The sequence below is a fragment of the Phodopus roborovskii genome, unplaced genomic scaffold (genome assembly GCF_943737965.1).
Source record: "Phodopus roborovskii unplaced genomic scaffold, PHOROB, whole genome shotgun sequence".
Lineage (NCBI taxonomy): Eukaryota > Metazoa > Chordata > Mammalia > Rodentia > Cricetidae > Phodopus > Phodopus roborovskii.
In genome coordinates this window covers 3,430,226-3,452,110 of record NW_026125543.1, presented here as the reverse complement: position 1 = coordinate 3,452,110, position 21,885 = coordinate 3,430,226, and the positions used below count along the sequence as shown (strand labels likewise).

The following is a 21,885-nucleotide window of genomic DNA, read 5'->3' as shown; positions in this document are numbered from 1 at the left end:
TATCTTATCTTACATGTGTGAATATTTTGCATGCATTTATGCATGTGCACCATAGGTATGCCTAGTTCCTTGAGAAGTCAGTAGAGGTCATTGGATTCCCTGAACAGGAGTTAAGGATGATTGTGAACCACCAGGTGGGTGCTGGGACCTGAACCTGCACCCTCTTGCTTGCTAAGTTATTACTCCAGCCCATTGGCAGGCTTTTATTGTTAGTGTGTATGTGCTCACATGTAGCACTCAAGTGCCCTCTTCAGGGCTCAGTTCTCTCCTTCCACTGTGGGATCTGGCAATTGACCACGGTGCTCAGCCTTGCTCAGCATGCACCCTTGCCTACTGAGCCACACTCCCCATCCCTGGTAGGCTTTTTTACTTCTGGTGATTTTCCACTTTGTTGTTTGTGCCTTAGCCAGAGTAGAGGCAGGAAAAGACTCGAAGCAGATGAGGTCTTTGGGCCACCTGTTAAGCTACTTTCCAGTACCAAATAGGAATTTGTAGTGTGGAAGACTAGTTTTTCCTGATGAGATTTGTGGGGTTTCTATAAATCCCAGTGATTTGTTCTGCCTCAGTCACCAGCAGCTGCCTGGACATTCCTTGCTCACTGCCTCTGTCTCCTGCCTGCAGATCTCTGTGTACAGGAGCCTGTCTTCTTGGGCTTTGTGCATTTCTCTTCCTCCTCCTCCTATTCTTTATTACTGTATACCTGCAGTTTGATGTTGCCCTGTGGGGAAGCTACTGCTTAACCATTGCCGCATGACCATCTGGCCTTTACTCTGACAACTGTCCCTGTGTTGTCCTATGTTAGCTTATTGGCGCTAACGTCAGTCACTCAGGGCGTTAACAAAATAGATTTGGGATTCTAAAGTGAGTTTCCATTGGTTCAGGGTGGAAGCTATTTCCCCCCCTTTTTTTTTTCTTTGTCTCTTCTTTGATTCTCTTAGCCAACACTTCTGGAATTGGAAAGTAATAGAAAGACAAATGGGACATGGCTGTTTTTGTACAGCTTCTGCGGTAGCAGAGGAGACAGAATATTTAGTTCTAATCTAAGTTGTGAGTCAAGGGGTAAAATAACACCATTACCTCCTTGGGGTCCTAGTGGTTACCTCTTTAAATTTTATTATTGTCATTGAGTGCAGACAAATTTACTTTCAGTGATGATAATGTGATATATTCCTTTATCTCTTTCCATTGACCACTCCTCTTGGCCAACAAGCTGTTCAGCAACTACTGAATCCAATTCAAAATGGCAGAGTCTCCACAGATTTAGACATCTTACCTAGGAGAGCAAACCTCTAATTCTAACTACTTAGGAGGCGAAGACAGGAGATTTGAGAGTTTAGGCAAGGGTGGGCTACCAACCGAGTTCAAAGCCAGCCTTGATTAATTAAATGAGAAACTGTCTCAAAATAAGAAAATAAGAAAGAAGGACCTGTGCAATGACTGAGAGAGGAAAGGCACTTGCGACCAAGGCTGCCAGTTGACTTTAATTTCCAGAAATCATAAGGCAGAAAGAGAACCATCTACCACAAGTTCTCTGATTTCCATGCCTGTGCTCTGTGTGGGGTGTGCGTGCATTCCTAGGTGGGATGCACGCACACCACACACACATACATTCATACATACATCCATACATGATAAACATTCTTTAAAGAAATGCAGAATTTAGCATAATGGTAGATAATTTGCCTGTCATGCATGACTTTAGGTTTAATCCCCATGTATCACCCCCCCATGGGAAAATTTCCTCAAATGTGGTTCCTAAATTTAGCATTGTTTGCTGAAGCAACAGAATTGAACTTGTCAGGGCCTACTGTTGAGAGATTGTTACTATTTCCAAGCAAATTCCATACTGTTTTACCTCTATTCTCTCTTTAATTGGAACTTGGGGGTGGTTGGGGGTGGGGTAGAAGAATACAGCTTGTATAGAAAAATGCTGACTAAGCTTGGCCTTTGGTTTCCAGGGCGACAGGGACACAGATGGAAGGAGGCTGTCTCAGAATTCTTTTAGTAGGTCTTACAGATTTCTGTCAAGCTTGAGAGCCACGGGGGGGGGGGGGGGGGGGGGACGACGGACACAGACACACACACACAGACACACACACACAGACACACACACACAGACACACACACAGACACACACACACACACACACGACAGGTCAGCTGACCAGTTCATAGCCATTTTAGATCCACAGTTCCATGGAGAGGGACACAGAACAGAGAGCCCTGCTGGTCTCAGACAAGGTTTAAAGGGCTGTTTTCTGTCTGTGTTTTAAGAGCTTTTTTAGAAAAGTTAAATACATACAGCGGCTGTTTCACAGCCTCTGGAACATAGGCTCTAACTTTTTGGAACACACATCATAGAGTTAGATTTCAGAGTTGACTAAGGCACTTGACAGGGCCCTATCATCCAACATTTACCACATACCTAAGTCATCTGTAGAGAAATGGCTATTTTAGTTCATTCATTCATTTATGCTCAACAAATGTTCTCATCACATGACTCTATCCCCGGGCTTCCATTTCAGTTTCTAGCAAGTGTTGAATTTGTGTGGGAGTCGAAGGCATCTACTGTGTTCCTTTATTGACTGAAGTCAACCCATAGGAAGCAAAGGACCACTGCCAGTTACAGACCAGCCTGGTCTACACTGCAAGTTTCAGGCCAGCCAGGGCTACATTCATAGTGAGACTTTAGGGGTAGGGGTAGGGAATGGGGAGAAAGGAAAAACAGTGCCAATTCCGATCCTTTAAAAAGGACTTCTCTCACCACCCTGAACCAACCTGTAGCATGTCGTAAGTACAATATTTATTTGACCCTTTAGATAAATACATACATGATAAAAAGTCCCTTTGAAAATAAACTGGGCATTGTTTTTTAAGATGGAGGCTCATTTTGCATTCAGGAAAATTAGGTCACTGAGGTATGAGGAAGTATTGCATTTCAAAGACCCACTTCACCTTCTGGTTTAAGCAAAAAGAGTACCTACATTTCGTCTTCCTTCGTGCGACTCGAGGAGTCAGTTAGCAGACACAGATTGTGGAAGAACACGAGATCGCTGTGTGCATCTTGAATTAAAGGCACAGCGATGGGATGTGGACAATAATTATGGACTCAACAAACGTTTTCTCCCAAGTATCAGGGTTTTGAATCTGCACTTTTATAGAGACAGTCTGGCAGCTGAGCATGTGTGATGAGGTGTTTCAAAGAGAAGCTGCAGGAAATGTGGCAGTGAGTTTCTAGAATCTCTTGGCACGGGGTTTAAAAGAGATTCACATCAGAACCCCACCCCCCACGGCATTCTGCCTCTGAGATCCCCGTGGTTTTGACACAGAGAGAGTGGACTACATCTCTGAACTAAAATAACTGTTTAATGGTAGGATTTTAAAGTATTGTTTTCATTTTTTTCCTTTTCATTTGTTTCTACTCTCCCCACCCTTTATAATTAAAACAATCCAGCCTTCCATTTTTGTAGAATCCCTGGCTACACACTTAAGTCTAGCTGAGCACCTTCAGAAGGGGTTATTATCATTCCCTTTCTCTTTGAAGTACATTCCAGTGAGGGCAGGGGCTGGCGGGTAGGAGGTACCCTCTCAGCCAAGAACACAAGGGATGCTCTCCAGCACTGTTTGCTTTCCTGCCTTTTCTGTTGATTTATTCCACGGGAGAACTGCAGGCCAGTGGGGAAGGAAGCTTGGGGTTCTCTTCCAGAAAGCCTTACTTAACTCACACACAAATCATCCATGCCTTTCATTATGGCCTCCAGCTAGTCCGTACACCACGACAGTCTCCCAGCCATTTCCAATCTGATTTTTTGTTGTTTTCTAAGGGAACTGACAGATTGACCACAAACTTGCAGAGACTCCAAACCCCGTGTTTTACAGAGGTTTTCCATTCCCAGCTTTCATGTGAAGAAAAAGGAAAGCTGTGGGGAGTGGGAGGGCTGGAACAGGCCTACTGTGGCAGCTTTTCAGGACTTTGTGAGACTGGCCTTGAAAATCTGAACTTAAAACTTTGCTAAATGTGGTGTGAATTCCCAGGACACTAGCTCTACCCATATATATTGAAAAGGATCATAAAGCATTTCCAGTGCCATCTTCCTCCCAGTTCATGGAGGAAAAGCTGTGCTCAGTACTGTTGAATAGGCTGGTTCATTAAAATTTCTTCTAAACAGGCAGAGTGAGGTCATGGGGTTGGCATTTCCATTTTTATAGCTGGGAAAACTGGATCAGAGAAATGAAGTAACTTGCCCAAGTCTCATGGCCGATAGTAGGTGAAAGGGTCTGAATTTGAGCTCTGCCAACTTCAGCCCTCACTTCCTTCTCCCTGCTACTCTGTGGAAGTTCCCTGAATAGACTCAGAAGTTGACCTGCCTGGATTTAGACCCTCTTGGCTATAGTGCCCTGAGAAAGTCACTTACTCTGTCTGTCCCTTAGTTTCTTCATCAGTAAAATAAATTAATTGAATTCTATGTTCAGGCTTGGCATGTAGAAAACAAAATACAAAGTCTAGGCTAATACTTCTCCCTACCTCTGAAACCATTCAAAGCCATCCTGACACTCCTCATATTGAGTGTCTCACTTAGCCTTTGATCTTTTTTTTAACACTCCCAACAAGATAGGTTTTATAAATCATTTTAATGAGCTGTCAAAAATTAGTTCAAGGGGATGGAGAGATGATTAAGAGCACTAACTGCTTTCCCAAAAACCCACAGTTCAAATCTCAGCACCCACATGGTGGTTCACTACCAGCTAGATCTCTAGTTCCAGGGCGATCCCACGCCCTCTTTTGGACATCTTAGGCAGAGCACACAGCTGGCTCACAGGCATACATTTGGGGGAAACACACATGCACATAAAAATAAATAAGAGAATGTCATCCAATTTTTCACAGCTATATTGTAACTGAGCTAAGTTCAGGACAGGTTCAGCAGCATTGAATCCTTACCTACTTCTTGAGTATTTCATTGGCCAGTAGCCTGGATAACAGAGGAGTAGACAGTGCCTTAATTGAACTGATTGCAAACTAGTCAGTTCTTCACCCTGCCTGCCCCAGAACTGGGGAATCTTTTAGTTACTAAAAGTTTGAGAGCCATTGTGAGGTTTTGAGGTTTGTGACTTCTCAGGCCCTGTTTTCTCTAGGGGTTATACTCTATATGACTTGGTTGCAGTGTTGCTAGAACCTGCCCCAAAGCCTAACACACACAGGTTGACGGTGTGGCAGGGAGATCTGTTAGAGTACTTACAGAAGTAATGATGACCTATTATTTGAGGTGCATGCAAGATTGGAGGACAGTAACATGGGGGGTTAGATGAACAGCATAAAGCCTAGCCACTGTCAGTTCATTGTGACGGTCTGTCAGCCCCTCTCTGGTCTTCCTGGAAAATGGGACACTGTCTTAGCAATTGTTGCTGATGTGTGATGGGGGAAGGGAGGATTTATTTTGGGTCATAGTTCCAGGCGATATAATATAGCTCATTATAGTATGGAAGGCATGGTGGCAGAAGGCACCTGGCCCCATCGTGTCTAGTCAGGAAGCAGAGAGGGATGAATGGAGTACAGCTAGCTTGTTGTTGTTGTCCAGGATCCCAGCCCATGAATTGGTACTGCCCATGTTTGGGGTACATCTTTCCACCTCACTTAACCTAGGTTGTTCTCACAGCCAGAGGCTGATTTAATCATAGGTAATTCTGCACAAGTGTGTCAGAGGCCTGTCTCCAGGGGATTCTAAATCCTGTCCAATTGACGGTTCAAATCAGGCTGGAAGCTTGATGGGTAATAGCATTAGGAGGAACCTGAAGATGGTAGGAGGAGTGGTCTTGAGCTGAGTATTAGGTACCAGCTAGGCACTTTGATTTAGGTGTCTGAAGCTGGGAGGGGAATGTCTTGACTTACTGTGGCTGTGATGGTCTGGAAACACATCTGGAACGTGGCTGTGTAACATGACTATTAAAGCTTGATGGGATGTGTCTGCAGGAAGAGAGACCAGAAGTACTGAGTTGTGGAGAAATCAAAGGCCTGTTTTAGAGGCCCAGGAGGGCGAGATGGAAGTGACAGGACTGGTGTGGCCTGTGAATAGGCCTGCTGCACTTGAACAGAAGCTCCACTGGAACACAAGTGAGAAATAAAACAAATGTGGGTTGCTGTGTTGCCCTCATTTCTCACCAGCTGTCCAACTCTTCTGTTGCTGTGATGAAACACTGGTCAAAAGCAACCCCAGGGAGGAGGAAAGTGTCTTACCAGCTTCAGTCCATCAGTTAGCGAAGCTGGAGCTAGAACTCAAGGCAGGAACCTGGAGGCAAGAACTGAACAAAAAACAAATGGACATCGCCCCCTGTCTCCTCTCCCCGAGCTTACTTTCTTATGTAACCCAGGACCATCAGCCCAGGGATGGCACTCCCACACTGTCATTAATCAAGAAAATCCCCAGAGGGTATGCCCATAGGCCAATCTCATGGAGGCAATTTCCTCTTCCCAGGTGACTGTAGTTTGTGTCAAGTTGACGTAAGCTAACTAGCACACCTGCCTAGGCTAGAGAGGCTGATAATTAGTGCTGCGTGTTTTTCTTGGTCTAGGCAAAGTTGGATGCTTGCCTTTCTGCTTATATAGGGGCTGTGGATGTCACGTGACAGTTGCTCACTGATCTAGACCTTAATTTTATGTCTAAATTTATAAAAAGACAACAACTAACTAACAAGCTTGAAATCCTCCCCTTTTGATAAGGACACGCTGGAGACAAGCTATTTTTACCCTTTGGTATTATTCCTTGACCCCAAAATTTGTAGGTAAATTTTTCATTTCAAAGCGTTAGTGTTTTACTTGGGATTTTGTTGCTATGATAGAACACCAGGCACCAAAAGCAACTTGGGGAGTACAGGGCTTATTTCATCTTCTAGTTATAGATAATGGTCCCTCATTGAGAGAAGTCAGGGAAGGAGCCACAGGCATGAAATGAACTGAAGGAAAGGCCTGGGAAGAATATTCACTGGCTTACTCAGCCTGCTTTCTTGTACAACCTAGGACCATCTGTTTGGGGTAGCATTGCCCTCAGTGAGCTGGGCGCTCCCACATCAATTATTGATCAAGAAAATTCCCTACAGTCTTGCCTGCAAACTATCTATCTGATGGAGGCATTTTCTCAATTGACATTCCTTTTTCCAGATAACTCTAGCATGTGTCAAAGCTGACGAAAACAAAACAAGACACAACAGAAAACCAGGCAGGTAGAATTTACAAGTTCTAAATGTAGAACTATTATATTATAAAGTATAACTCCCAGTATTCTATAGTTAAAACTAAGTTTAGGTAATGTAGGTCTATAAGTCCCCCTTCCCCTTATGTTTTCTTAGCCATGTGATGAATTTCACATTTTGATATAATTCTTCCAAGGTCAAAGTTGACTAGGAAGAAATTTTAGGTGTCCAGGTGGATCACTTCCACACAACAATGAGATTTTTGAAGTTATCTATTCATTTATTCTTGTAGTACTGAGGATGGAAGGAACCCAGGCCTTGACTTGTTGGGCTACTACTCTACTGCTAATGACTTATTTGGGGCTTTAGCTTGTGCTTTTGAGATTGGTATAGAAACATGTGATAAAGTGAAAATTATACATCTCTGCAGTGACTTCTGGAGGAGGCTCTCTTCTGAGCATCTTTGTCATCATAGCAGCCCCTTGAAAATATGATTTTTTTTAATCCGTCTGTCTGTCTGTCTGTCTGTCTGTCTGTCTGTCTGTCTGTCTGTCTGTCTGTCTGTCTGCCTGCCTGCCTGCCTGCCTGCCTGCCTATTTTGATTCTTCGAGACAGAGTTTCTCTGTGTAACAGTCCTGGCTTTCCTGGAACTCAATTTGTAGACCAGGCTGGCCTCAAACTCACAATGATCTGCCTGCCTCTGCCTCCCAAGTGCTGGGATTAAAGGAGTGTGCCACCACCTCTGGACCACATGTGATTTTTATTATCCCCACTGTGGAATGGCAAATGACAAAATTGTGAAATAGCTCACAGGGAGGTAGTTCCTAGTATTTGGTCTCACTGTTATGGCAACTGGCCACTTAGCACTTTTCATTTTGTGTTAGCTAAGGGGATTCTGTGCCTGGCTAGTTAAGATGTATATAGACTGATTTGTGGTTAAAAGTGTGATTTTTTTTAAAACTTATTCTTTATTACTAGCATAATTTAAAATATTTCTATTTGAATATTACTATTTCTCATTTACTTATTTGTCTTTTTCGAGCATCTACTACATAGTTAGCATTGCTACAGTCAGTGGGGACATAGGCATGAATGTAATGAATAAGGTCCTTTCCTTCATGGAACTTAACATTCCAACGCTGAAGACAAGATAGAGACTAAGTTGCTGTGAAGAAAACAGATGCAGGTTAAGAGACAGACAGTGGGGTTGGAAAGATGGCTCAGTGGTTAAGAGCACTGACTGCTCTGCCAGAGGACCTGGGTTCAATTCCCAGCACCCACATGGAAGCTCATAACTGTATGTGACTTTAAGATCTGACACCCCAATGAGACATAAATGAAGGCAAAACACCAATGCACACACGAGTGAATGGAGATAGGCAGTGATGGGGTGGGGGTGTTCCTTTAGGCAGTGTCTCTGAGCAGTGGCTTTTGTAGGTTAGTAAGTGAACAACTTTTGAGGGCAATCTCAGGGTCTCGTGTTCCAGACACATGGAACAGTTGTATGGATTCAGCAGGTGGAAGCGACAGCAGAAACACAAGCTAAGACTGGGACACCACGAGCTGTCAGAGCCGGGGTGGAGTGGTGGGTAGGTCCCTGGGCTATACAATTAAGATGCACCTCTGCTGTAGGAAGTGGAGATGTGCCTTGTATTCAGCTGCCCTTTGGAATGATCTGTAACCCAAGAATGGCCCTACAGTAATCTTCAACAGGTCATTGCATTGTTAATAATAAATGGTTCGATTTATTTTTTAAAGTAGTCACTAAGGCTAAAACACCCCTTGTGGTCTCTTGCATTTTGTTAGTCATTTGAAGGAGGTGGAAACATGATCCCGTGAGCCCCCTACCGACAGAATGCAGCATTTCCTCTTTCGGTGCTGTGGAGATTAATGCCAATTAGTTAGGACCAATGATGAAGAATGGAAGAGCATTTCTCTTGGATTTAAAATACAGAGAATAGATGAGAAACTACACAGTAATCATTTTTCCACAGCATACTACAGTGCTTTATCTTTTTTGATATAGCTTTTAATTTTTTTCTTAGCATACAAAGTAACAGATTTCATTGTGACATTTTCTTATGTAAGTATTAATATGCCTGTTTCTTATTTACCCCTAACTACCCTCCAGCATCTTTCTTCTTACCCTCTTGATATTCTCTTCCTTCTCTCCAAATACTTCCCTTTCCTGATTTTAAGAATGTTTACTTTAAAAAATAAATTAGAAAATAATTTTGTGCGTGTGTGGCACACTTGTGGCATGGTGCACATGTGTTCGGCATCTGTTGGGGGAGAGATGGGGGTAGCGATCATTCTCTTCACTTCGTTGAGGTCAAGTTTCTCAACATTTCTGCCCATGCAGTGTATTCCAGGAAATTCTCCTATCTCTGCCTTCCATGCACACCACGGTATCTGACTTTTTGTTTATTTGTTCAAAGACATCATCAGGGTTTCATGGCAAGGCCTTTTACCCACTGAGCTGTCTTGCTATCCCCTCCTTTCATGATATATGTTATGAAGTCTTTTTAAATTTTATTTACATACTCTACCACAACAAGTGTTATTTTATATCTACTTGAAATATGCTATGGGCAAGTAAGTTAAATAAAGATGGAATTTTTATGACACAGTAAGAAATTCAGTGAAGGTGTAAACTTGTATGTGCATGTGTGCAGGTAGACATGTCCGTGTGTGCATGTGTGTGGATGCCAGAGCTGGAGGCCTCGTATCTTCGTCATTTGCTTTCTGCCTTGGTTTTTGAGGCAGGGTCTGTCACTGAACCTGGAGCTTATTGATTCTGCCCGATAGCCACGGAGCTCCAGGGATCCACCTGTCTTGTGCCCCTTCCTCCCCCAGGTCTTGTGTTACAGATGTGCACTGCTGTACTTAGCTCTACCTAGGCACTAGGAATCTGAAATCAGGTATCTGTGCGTGTGTAACATGTACCTTTAAGTCATGTCCTCAGCCCCTGCTCTAACCTTTTGTGTTTATTAAAGGGTGGCACATCTGTAACCCCAGCTCTCAAGAGACTAAGGCCAAAGAATCACAAGTTCAGGACCAGCCTAGGCTATGTATCAAGACTTTGTCTCAAAAAAGAAAGGGGGGAGGGGATTTAGATGAACAGAAACCAAAAATGACAAACAAAAAGGAGTTTTTATTTTTTTTTTTAAATACTTATTCTGAATAGTTGAAGAATGACGTACCAGTAAAATAGATAGCTTTGGATAATGAAGATATAAGCCAAAGGATTAGAATGTAAATTGGTGATCAGTTGTTTTCATGCTGAGGTTCAGGGAACATGAGAGCATGTGACAGTTTGGGATCGGCTCAAGTTTCCGCATCCCGGGTTCAAGCCTTGTTTTCTACATGAGACTTTCAGGAAAGTTTTGTTGGATAATGAAGTTCCTAGGGCATGTCCTAACAACTATAAGAAAATAACTTGATTTTTCTAGATCAATTTAGAAGGTACGTTCATAACTCTTTTTTGTTGTTGTTGTTGTTGCTGTGTGTGTGTGTGTGTGTGTGTGTGTGTGTGTGTGTGTGTGTGTGTATTATTGAATGAAATGTATTAGTTAAGATTCTAATTATTTGCCTCAAGAAAAAGAGAAATGAACCACAGGTCCTTTTCTTGCCAGGTTATTTTGTTTCTACTCATATTAACAGGGTGGTTTCTTTTCTTTTTTCTTTTTAATTTTTTGTTTTGAAACAGTGTTTCTTTAACATTGCAGTCTCTCTCTCTCTCTCTCTCTCTACACACACACACACACACACACACACACACACCTGTTTTTCGAGATAGGGTTTCCTTTTTGATTGCCCTGGAACTCACTTTGTAGAAAAGGCTGCCTAAAATTCACAGAGGTCCATCTGTCTCTGCCTCCCTAGTGCTGGGACTGAAGGTGTCTGTCACCGTGGCTGGCTCAGTTTTCTAACAGTCAGTCCTCTCATAATTTGTAAGAGCCATGCCACCTTAAGTAGTAGTAACCATACAGCAAACACAGTAACTGGACGTCTCCCAGTTTCACTGCCTAGACAGCAACACTTTGAACCAGCACATGAAGTGCTAACAGAGAGGTGACTAACATCCTGGAGCTCAGAAAGCTAGAATGTTCTGTTTGCCATTGTAGCCATGGTTTAGGGGTTTAAAGGATTTCAGTTTGGAAATTGAATCACTGATAGGCATAAATATGGCCAGGACCCAACCTTGGTTTTGGATGTAAGCAGTAACTTATAAGAGTTTTCTTCTCTGGAAATAGTGACCATCTTGAAAGGGGTCTGATGCCTGGTCATTTCTATCTGGAGTATGTCAGTCACTGCAGTCAAGTTCATAACATGTTGGGCTGATTGTTTTTAGTATTTGTGCCAGCTTACCAAAATAAAATCCGTAACCCATCAACATCTAATTTAATTAACTGTGGGATTTAGTTTTCCCAACTTTAAGCCATTTTAGTCAGCTCAACATTATTATTACTGTTGTATGTATATGTGAGTGTGTATGATGTCTGTACATAAATGCAGGCATGCTTATGCCAAGGCTTGTATGTAGAGGGTGGAAGACCTGTCTACCCTTATGTGAACCTGGAGATTTCATCAAGTTGCTAGGCATGGGTAGCACTTTTAACCACTGAGCTGGTGATATTTATTTATTGTCTGTACATGTGCATCCATGATGGACATTCATAAGGAGGCCAGAGAACAACTTGTGGAAGTTGGTTCTTCCCTTGTGTGGATCCTGGAAATAGAACTTGGGTTATCAGGCTTGGTGGTAAATGCCTATGCCAACAGAGCCACCTTGTGACCAGAGTTTTTAAAGAGATTTATCTATTTACTTATTACGTATATAGTTCTCCTCTTGCAGGCCATTAGAGAGCACCGATCCATTATAGATGGTTGTGAGCCAACATGTGGTTGCTGGGAATTGAACTCTGAAAGAATAGTCAGTGCTCTTAACTTCTGAGCCACCTTACCAGCCCCCTGATTTTTTTTTTTAAACTAGTTGCTTATTCATCTGGTAATTAACACCAACTGCTAAGTGTAATTTCATGTAGTGTCTGAGCTCTGAATCGCCCATTTCTCATTGGCATGGAAACAGGAGAGACTAGTATGCTAGTCTATGTACATGCTAGTACTTGCTAGTCCAGAGGTGTCCAGTTGCTTTGATTGCTTTAGAATTAGTCTGAGACCCTAGAATAGAACTAACTTGTCATTGGGAAAGTGTTTGGAGAGGTCATGATATGACTTGTTAACAGTTCTGTTGGAAGGTGCATTGGTTTTAAAGCATCAAGAGAGAGGCTCAATTTTCCTTAGGTTCTGGTCGCTGGGGGTGGAAGAGAGTGGCATATGTTGAAGACTTTGGGAAACAATGCTAATCTCATGATGACTTTGACCAACTGAAATAGGTACAACGTATTTTGTGTTTGATGAGCAATTCTTTGTGGCAACTGAGTGATTCCCTTTCCCCAACTCCTGTATAGGAAGCTGCCCTCTGCCGACAGCTCCCTATGGAAGAGACCATGGCCTCTGTCAACCCGCCCGCCATGAACACAGATATGAGGTCCATCAGCAATAATAGTTCAGATCCATTCCTCAATGGGTAAGTTCATACTGGGCCCATTGGCTTTTCCTTTCTGACCTATGGTTTGTTTAGGCTATAGTGGGGTGTTTGTTTATATGGAGAAAAGGCAGGGTTCTTGAGGCATGGGGAGAGTGGAGAGAGCTGACAGAAGCGAGAAAAAGGAAGCTTTAACAAAAAAAAAAAAAAAAATCTCAATTTCAAAACCTAGTCACATGACATGGAGTATGCCCCTCAGTGATTTGCACATGAGGATGAACTTTCAACAGGACAGTGCTATTTGGTCTTCGCTTGTAAGCATCTTGACATTCTTGGAAGTAAGGGTGGGGTTAAAAGCATGTCATAGCAAATAGAACAAGAAAAGTCAGAAGTATTTATGGTGAAAAATGAGTAAGGTTTAGAGTTTGGTTATTAGTGTTAATTTTCTGCTCTGGTGACGAAAACTGTTTCTACAAGTGAGCCAGGTGGAAGGTACGTAACAACTACTTTCTTTATGCATGATTGGTGTGAGTTTTAAGCTATTACATAATTAAAACCTAATTAAAACAGAGACATTGGTTTTAAAAGAGAGAAAAAGAAAAGTGGTTGCCTTAGCCAGAAGTCTCCGAAGAATAGAAAGTCAACCTTAATTGTAGACCCCATGGGGGTGGGCATTGTGTTTCTGCTCTTCCCAAGGCTCCTGGCTTGCAAATATAAAAGAAGAGGTGCCAAAATAATGAATGCCTAGATTAAAAGTGGTTTATTTTAAAGAATAGAAAAATATAAAGAAAACTGAGGTACCCACCATCCAGGCTTGCTATATTTCAAGCACTGTTTGAGCCCATCTCTACCACCACCAAGTTTCTTTTTTCCCTTCATTCTTTCCCCAGGCATAGCTACTCATCAGAAAGTGGTGGGTGGCCATCACGGTGAACTTTGCTATTTTTCTGGATCCCCTTTCCCCAGCCTCTTGACTGTTGGGATAGTAAGCATGGCCCACCATGACTGGCTACATCCATACTTCTTTTTACCATTAATGTGTATATCTATGAGCATTATTCAGCACTATTTTTCTGGTCTTAAAATTTTTTACATAAATAGTACCATAATCTGTATATAGAATAGGGTTCAGATGGTTATTTTGAGACAAGGAAATCAGTACCCATGTTTGGGGAGTGGCCAGTTTTATCTGCATATAATTCCTTAGTTCCTTAAGATCAGCTTATATGTTTGAAAATTAAAGGGCCCCGTAGAGTTTTCTCCCTTTCACTGGCTGAGTTCTGTGGCTGTGTTTTTCCTGTGACCTTTTATTTAGTGGACTCACGTTAAGGTCTTTGCTTTTTTTTTTTTTTTTTTTTTTTTCCTTTCTTTTTTCTCTGCAGAGGGCCTTATCATTCAAGGGAGCAGAGCACGGACAGTGGCCTGGGGTTAGGGTGCTACAGTGTCCCCACAACTCCAGAAGACTTCCTCAGCAACATGGACGAGATGGACACAGGTGGGCTCACAGCCTGAAACTATCTGTAGTGTGTTTTCATTTTCAAAGTGTCCTCTTGATTATTGCAATCCTAAAATACAATGGGAAACATAAACCCTGAACATAAAATGACAGCTAAAAGCCCACTCAATGCACAGGCACTACTACTTTTCAAAGTTTATGCAAATGTGGCTTCATATAGGTGTGGGATTTCAAGACCTACCCTCCCCCATCCTTTTTAGTATTGCCCTTTCATCATAATCATACTGTACTTACATGTAGTGGGATGACTGTGCTGTACCCCCTTTTATTTGTAATAATAGTTAACACTTTCTACTGGGATTTATACTATTTTTGGTTCTCTGAGCATGTTGATCTTGTCATGGTACTTTCTGGTTTGGAAGAATTAACAGTAGGGGTTTAACTAGCAATCCAGAGGAGTCTAATTGTCAGCTCCAATTTCTAACATAACACCCTCCTTCAGCAATTGACAAGAAGACAACCAAGGTGACTTTCCTGGTCCCAGCCTGTGCATCCTATAGAGTAGACATGTCCAAACTCTTGACTTTGGGGCATGGCATTGTCATCTTTTAAGTTCACATTCGAGAACTGTATGATTAAGCTATTAAAAAAAAATGCAGGGCTGGAGAGATGGCTCAGAAGCTACAGCACCAACTGCTCTTCCACAGAACCAGAGTTCAATTCCCAGCACCCACATAGCAGCATACAACTGCCTGTAACTCCAGTTTTAGCGGATTCAATACCCTTACCCAGGCATACATGCAGGGAAAACACCAACAGACATAAAATAAAAATAAGTAAATCTTTTTTAAAAATTGCAAAATAATATCAATGTGTTAAATAAGTTTACACTTCAGTTTTGGGAGACTATACTATACTATAACCTCCCTTCCTCTCTCTCTCCCTCCCTCCCTCCCTCCCTCCCTCCCTCCCTCCCTCTCTCTCTCTCTCTCTCTCCCTCCCTCCCTCTCTCCCTCCCTCCCTCCCTCCCTCCCTCCCTCCCTCCCTCCCTCCCTCCCTCTCTCTCTCCTTTCCTTTTACTTTTGAGACAGGGTTTCTCTATATAGCCCTGGCTGTCCTGGAACTTGTTGTGTAGACCAGACAGATCTTGAACTCAAAGACCCCCACCTACTCTGCCTCCAGAGTGTAGCAGTAATAGCAATTAAAAATGTGCATCACCATCCCCAGCTCAGTATGTGCTCTTTATAAATACCTTTGCAATTTCTCTTCTGTTATTCATGACAGAAAAGGGGTTGTAGGACTGGAGAGATGGTGCAGCACTTGATGCTCTTCCAGAGGACCTGTGTTCAATTCTCAGCATCTCCTTGTGGTTTTCAACCATCCATAACTCCAATTCCAGGGGATGCTACACCCTCTTCTGACCTTTCTAGGCACCAGACATGTAGGCAAAAACACTCATATATATGCATGCACAACTGTTGTATGCTGCTTGCTGTGAGTCTACATTGTTGCATCTGAATGCCAGACTCACAGACAGGTTTACAGTGCAGCACTGCAGAAGGTCAGGGGGTCAGGATGCTGAAGCAGCACCTCCAGGTCTGGCAGCTGACAGCAGTAGATTGAGGGCAGAGTAGGAGCTGTCTTGTGAGGCATCCCATAGCAGTGCTTTGCACTGTTTGTTGTTATGTTCAGTTTATTACTTCTCTTCTCTTCCTTCCCCACGCCTTTCATCTTTATACACACACACACACACACACACACACACACACACACACACACACACGCACGCACGTGTGCACACACACAGGTACACATTTGCACACACCCACACAAGCAAACGACTATGTGTGTGTGTCAGAGAGAGGCAGGATTTATTTTGCTTCCTTGAAATAGCCTCATGAGGTGGGTCCTTCCAATGCTGTTTTCTTTCATCTTTTAAACCCTGGGAATCCAGTAAGGGTAAAAAGCAAAATTAAATAAGGCGAGAGGGGTAGGTACCTCAGGAGATATTAAGAAGGTACATTCTCTCCTATAGGTTTCTAAAATAATGTCCAGTGGGTAAATGGTATCTAGACAAGAACACAGGCAAAATTCAGCCTGAGTTGAATCTTTATTTCTTATTCCCTGATAAAAAGTGTTCTCTATAGAAGCTCTGTGGCCTCAAGTTGAAATGAGGATAATGTCCCCACCTCTTCCCCTCCATTGAAGGAGGCCATTGATGAAATGGATTTGATAAACACTGTGCTTCCTATTAATCTGGTCAAGTGAGTGTCAACTCATTGAGTTCGGGGTCACCTCTGCGAGTTGTCTGTAAGAAATGGGCATAAACTGCTCAAGAAAATTATATAATACTTAGTAACACTTAGAAATTAGCTGAGGGCAGGCAGAACTCAATGGTAACTAGAAAGGATTGTTGGATCTGCCAGACACATTGGCCACTTGCCCAGGAGCAAGCTGGCTGAGAACTCTCTCCCTTTGCAACAAGCACCCCCAGCTGGACTTGTCAACTCATGCTTTCATTTTGGCTAAGAATAGGAAGAATTCTTTAAAAAGGGGGTTTTATTTGGCTAACATACATATTCTCAAGAATTAAAAGATTGTAATGAGATTTTGAACTTTTTAAATTTTTGTGCATGTGTGTGCCCGTGTGAGTTTATGTGTACCACATGTGTGCAGGTATCTGGAGGCCAGAGGGCATCGGAGTTTCTGAAGTTGGAATTACAGGTGTTTATGGGCCACTTCGTGGGTGCTGGGGATTGAACTTAGAACCTCTGAAAGAGCAGCCAGTGCTCTTAACCACCGAGCCATCTCTGCAGGACCTTTATTATAACTTTAGCAGATAGATGACACAGCCTTGGGTGTGGCAGACACTGTTACTTTATTTCCAGCCTGTGCAGAAAACCCTGTGATTTACCCCATTTCCAGGTGGTAAAATGAGAATGAGACAAGTTAGTTTGCCTAAGGTCATACAGTAAGAGGAACAGTCAAGTGACATCAGGTATCCATGTATTTCCTCCCATAATACTGTTTTATAAAGAACATATCTCAGTCAAATTCCAGATGCTTACCTTTCTAGTATTTTCCTCGACCATGTTCTGTAGAAGTCTAGTCTTACTGGGATAAACACTCTTCCAAAACAAAATGAGGTCATGAATGTGGTGTCCGTGAGTGTGAAAATGTGAGTTATGTTAGCTCTTCAACTATATGTCCCTTCTCAAGAACGTATAAGAAAAGGCTGGAGAGATGGCTCAGTGGTTAAGAGCACTGGCTGCTCTTCCAGAGAACATAGGCTCAATTCCCACTGCCTACATGATGACTCACAACTGCCTGTTTCTCCACTTCCATGGATACATTCACAGTCTCCCTCCCACCATAAGCATACCTGTTGCATAGACAAAACATGCAAGCAAAATACCCACATAAAATAAATTTAGCCGGGCGTAGTGGCACACTCCTTTAATCCTAGCACTCAGGAAGCAGAGGCAGACAGATCTCTGATTCAAGGCCAGCCTGGTTACATAGTGCGTTCCAGGACAGCCAAAGCTACAGAGCGAGACCCTGTCTCAAAAACAAGCAAACAACACCAACAACAACAATAAATAAAAGAATTTTAAATTTAAAAAAATTAAGAAGGAAGTAATTTGCCTTTCATTCTATTACAGGAGAGAATGCGGGTCAGACACCCATGGCAGTCAATCCCCAGCAGACCCGCTTCCCTGATTTCCTTGACTGCCTTCCAGGAACCAACGTTGACCTAGGGACTTTGGAGTCTGAAGACCTGATCCCTCTCTTCAATGATGTAGAGTCTGCTCTGAACAAAAGCGAGCCCTTCCTCACCTGGCTGTGATCACTGCCATTGTAAAATGATGCAGCTGTGACATTTCCTGGGCCCGTGGAACAAGGGACAGTGGGAAGCAGGTCTGCAGGTGCACCGCTCGCGGCCTCCGTACTCACACTACTTCTTGTCCACGTGACCAGCTGGTCATTGCCTGGCTTTGATTTATAAGAACATTAAGTTACACATAGATAAATATTCTCTTTCCATTTTCTGCAAGCCTGCATTTCTGTGACAGATAATGTAGAATTGATTATGCAGAATAACTTCTTAAAAGCCTCTGCTACCCTATGGCTGAGCTTTATAGAAATTAGCTGAAATTCATATATCAATTGATTCTAAACTATAAAAGCTGACCACAGGCAGTGAATTCTGACAGGCAGCTTGGTCCAGGAAATGTGCACAAATACATGATTTACAGTTTCAAAAACTTTACTGGTAACCGTAGTAACAGATGCTTTAAAACTTATTTAACTTTATATCTTTAAAAACCATTGTATAGATAGTAAATTTCTGCTGCGGAATGCAGTGCAGTTTGGAATCCATGGTGGCTCTGATGTCTATTCTCATTCTGTATTTACAAGGGCATGGAGTCCTAATGTTATCACTCCTCGTCATTTTACTGCAGAGCATCCAGCAGCTCAGTCCCACACACAGAAGGGTCACTGCAGCGTTTGTCACAGGTCTTGTATGACAGATCATGTGAAAGAGACCAGTTTGGTACTAATATGAACACTTACAAAACAAAGCTATTTTTCAATTGCAACTTGTATTTTGCAAAGTGCAGTTTGGAATTTGATGTCTGTTTTTATGAAACACTGTAATTTTGTGGCTTATGACAAAGGGCAGCCAAATGTTTTTGATCAATCATTGGAAACTATATATTTTAGTCTTTTGACCTGTTCTGAAACTATCAGGCCAACAGAGATCTCAGCTTGATGACATGCAAATTAGCTGTTGCGTTTTGTATTCTGAGACATTTTCACTTCTGCTTTTTGAGATTTCAAATGCTAAAAATAATTCTGTCTATAGAACTGCTTGAAGAATGAAGCAGATCTCTGACTATGAATATGAAAAGGCCCTGGCAGGGCATATCGTATAGATCTGTGCTTCTGAGTTGAGTAATATTGATTCTCAAGTATGTTATCCTAGTCCTTTTGCTAAGTTGGTACAAAAAGGCATAAGATATGTACTCAATACCTCTTATGTTACCAACTTTTTAAATTAGCTCTTAAGGACTGAGATCAGCATGTTCATTTAGCAGGCAGTCTACCTGCACTAGCAATGAAGTCCTTAGCTGTTTATTATTGTGAACTGACATTATTTATAATCTATGAATTTATTCTCTCTCTCTTTTTTTTTATTTTTTTATTTTTTACTTTTTTGAAAGATACAAAGAATCTGGGAGGAAAGTTTCAGTTTCCATGAGGGTGAGGGCTTTTCTGGTTGAGCATCTTTAATGAGATCCCTTTTGGTCCATCGGAATATAAATGCACAAAGTACATTTGGTCTTGGTGGGAAGAGGCAAGTGAAAAGTCAGAGGTGAAGCTGTGGGATATGGTGTAAAGGCTAGTTGGTGGGAAATGAACCAGACATGTCAGAACCCCTCCAAAGCGAGGCAAGCAAGATGGGTGAGAAGTGCCCCAAAGAACAAAGCAAACATTTTCTCTCACAGCCTTTATACCAAAAGACCCTGCTGCCGGAGAGAAGAGGTTTGGGGCGCACTTTACTGGGGAGGGGCAGAGAGGAGGAAGGGAGAGGGCTGAGACACTCTGGCGCTCTGTCTATGTACTTGTTGAAAATGTCAGCCGACAAGAGCGTGGGCCACTGTTGCTTCCAGCACTCTTAAGTGATTTCTCTTTTCCTGAAAGAACCCAATTAATGTCCAGTTAATTCCATGCTCTCTCTGAGCACCCAGAGACGAGTAGGGATTTATGTTGCTACTAGGTTGAAAGGGAGCACTCTTTCGTTTTCTCGTTTGTCAGCAAAAATTGCAAAAAAAGAAAAGAGTTGTACATTCATTCTTTCTGATGAAAAATCAAAAATAAACCAAACACAAGGGACCTAACAAAACTCAACAGTGTTACTGTATTTAAAAATATTTTTATACATGCATTTCAGGTTATTAAATGTAAAAAAAAGATACTCTTTTTTTTAAGTAGTTAAATCATTGATGATTTATTTTACCAAGTTTTAGAAGCCATTTTCTAATAAGCTTGTGGCATTATGAAATATTAGAATAAGTTTTTAGTAAATTAGTTTAAATCTTTTTAATGAATATTGTATTTTTCTAGAATAAAATATGGCCCCTGACTGTTTACTAATAGATGAAGCCAGATGTAATTTCTGTTGTTGTTTTTAAGACCATAAAATGTGGCTTTTGTTAAAGAGAGCTAAAGCTAGACATCAGAATCAGACCTGTTTTTTTCTAGTTCTGATTGAACCCAAGATGTCATGTGTGTTAGTTAGGCAAGTGCTTTGCCGCCGAGCTGCATACCCAGCCTTAGAGCAGTCTCTCAGTGGTTCCTTAGTATTACTGTAAGTATAATACTCTCTAAGGATTCATAATAAGGTGCTACTCATAATCTATCTCATGCTATAAGACAGCTGTCAAGACTATGTAGTCTTCTTAGTCCTAAATCAATAAATTTTGCCATATCACCTACAAATTTTGTCATAAAATAGGCAACTTTTTAAAAAAAATGTTTTCTTCTTTTTTCTTTTTCCCCGAGAAGATATACCTTATTAAAGCATTTAAATAGTGAAAACACCGTCATCTTGTTAACATTGGGTGATTTCTTAGGCAGTGTCTCACTGTAGTATCTAGGATGTAAGGCGTGTTTCTTTCATCGATTTCCCCAGTATGTGAGAGCATATAAAACAGAACAAGCTATATAGCCTTCTGGGCACTGCTCAGCAGGAGGGAATTTGCAGAAGGTGACTTGAAGCAATGGATGTGTCACTGAGTACTGTGTTCTTATGATGTAATGAGAAGCAACTTCTGAAAGGACACTTTTATGAGGAAAAAAAAGCCATTCCAAAAAAAGGAAACTATAGATCAATTTAATTGGGAAAATGGGTGATTGACAGAGACCATTTCCCTGAGTCTATTATACAAATGCTAATACTTTAACTTAATATTTTTTAACATCTACATTTTATCAAATGAGACCTGTGTTGTTGATTTCTAATCCAGTATGTTTTGCATACAGGATATATACAGTCAAATCCATCAAATCAAACCGTTTTATCTGGAGTTTGGTACAGGTTTTAATTCTCAATTCTGTATAAAAAATAAATATGATTGAACTTCCACTTTGGGCCTTTGTCTCTGTCGTGTGGTGTGATCATTTACTGGCTTTGGGTATAACTGGAGAGGCTTCTGTAATCCCTGGGAGACAGTGAGAAAGACAGGAAGACAGATTGTGTTGCATTTGATGTGCCCACTAAGACTTTTTGAAGGTGTGTTTTTAGAAAACAAATAAATAGGGGTGGTGGCAGCGGTGCATGACTTTTGTCCCGGTGCTGGGTGGGGAGGGGGAGGGGGAGGCAGAGGCAGTCAGATGCCTGTAAGTTCAAGGCTAGCCTTGTCTACAGAGCAAATTCCATTCAGGACAGCTAGGGCTGTTACACAGATAAACCCTATCTCAAAAAGTCAAAATGAAATACAAAACAAACAAACAAATGCAGACAACAAACAAACCCTCACTAGCCTTTCAATACTCCCATCAAGATTATGTTTTTAACAACAGGGTGTGCCTTTTTCCATCGTTATAAGTAAACACAATGCAACACGAATGTGTGCTCTTGCTGTTAGTCCTTTGCTTCTCACAGGTACTGTGGTTTCCCCCACCTA

The 21,885-nt window shown here is 41.9% G+C and overlaps 1 protein-coding gene across 2 annotated transcripts in view; it reads left to right on the top strand.

Annotated features, from left to right (window-relative positions):
- The window catches only part of Wwtr1 (WW domain containing transcription regulator 1), a 122,094-nt gene extending 100,750 nt beyond the window's left edge, over nt 1-21,344 (top strand). For both annotated transcript variants that reach the window (XM_051176979.1, XM_051176980.1), the window contains exons 5-7: nt 12,662-12,780; nt 14,121-14,233; nt 17,857-21,344. In XM_051176979.1, the coding sequence (XP_051032936.1) occupies nt 12,662-12,780; nt 14,121-14,233; nt 17,857-18,041 (417 nt within the window). In that variant the 3' untranslated portion in view covers nt 18,042-21,344. The remainder of the gene's footprint in view (nt 1-12,661; nt 12,781-14,120; nt 14,234-17,856) is intronic.
- Nucleotides 21,345-21,885: the final 541 nt, after the last annotated feature.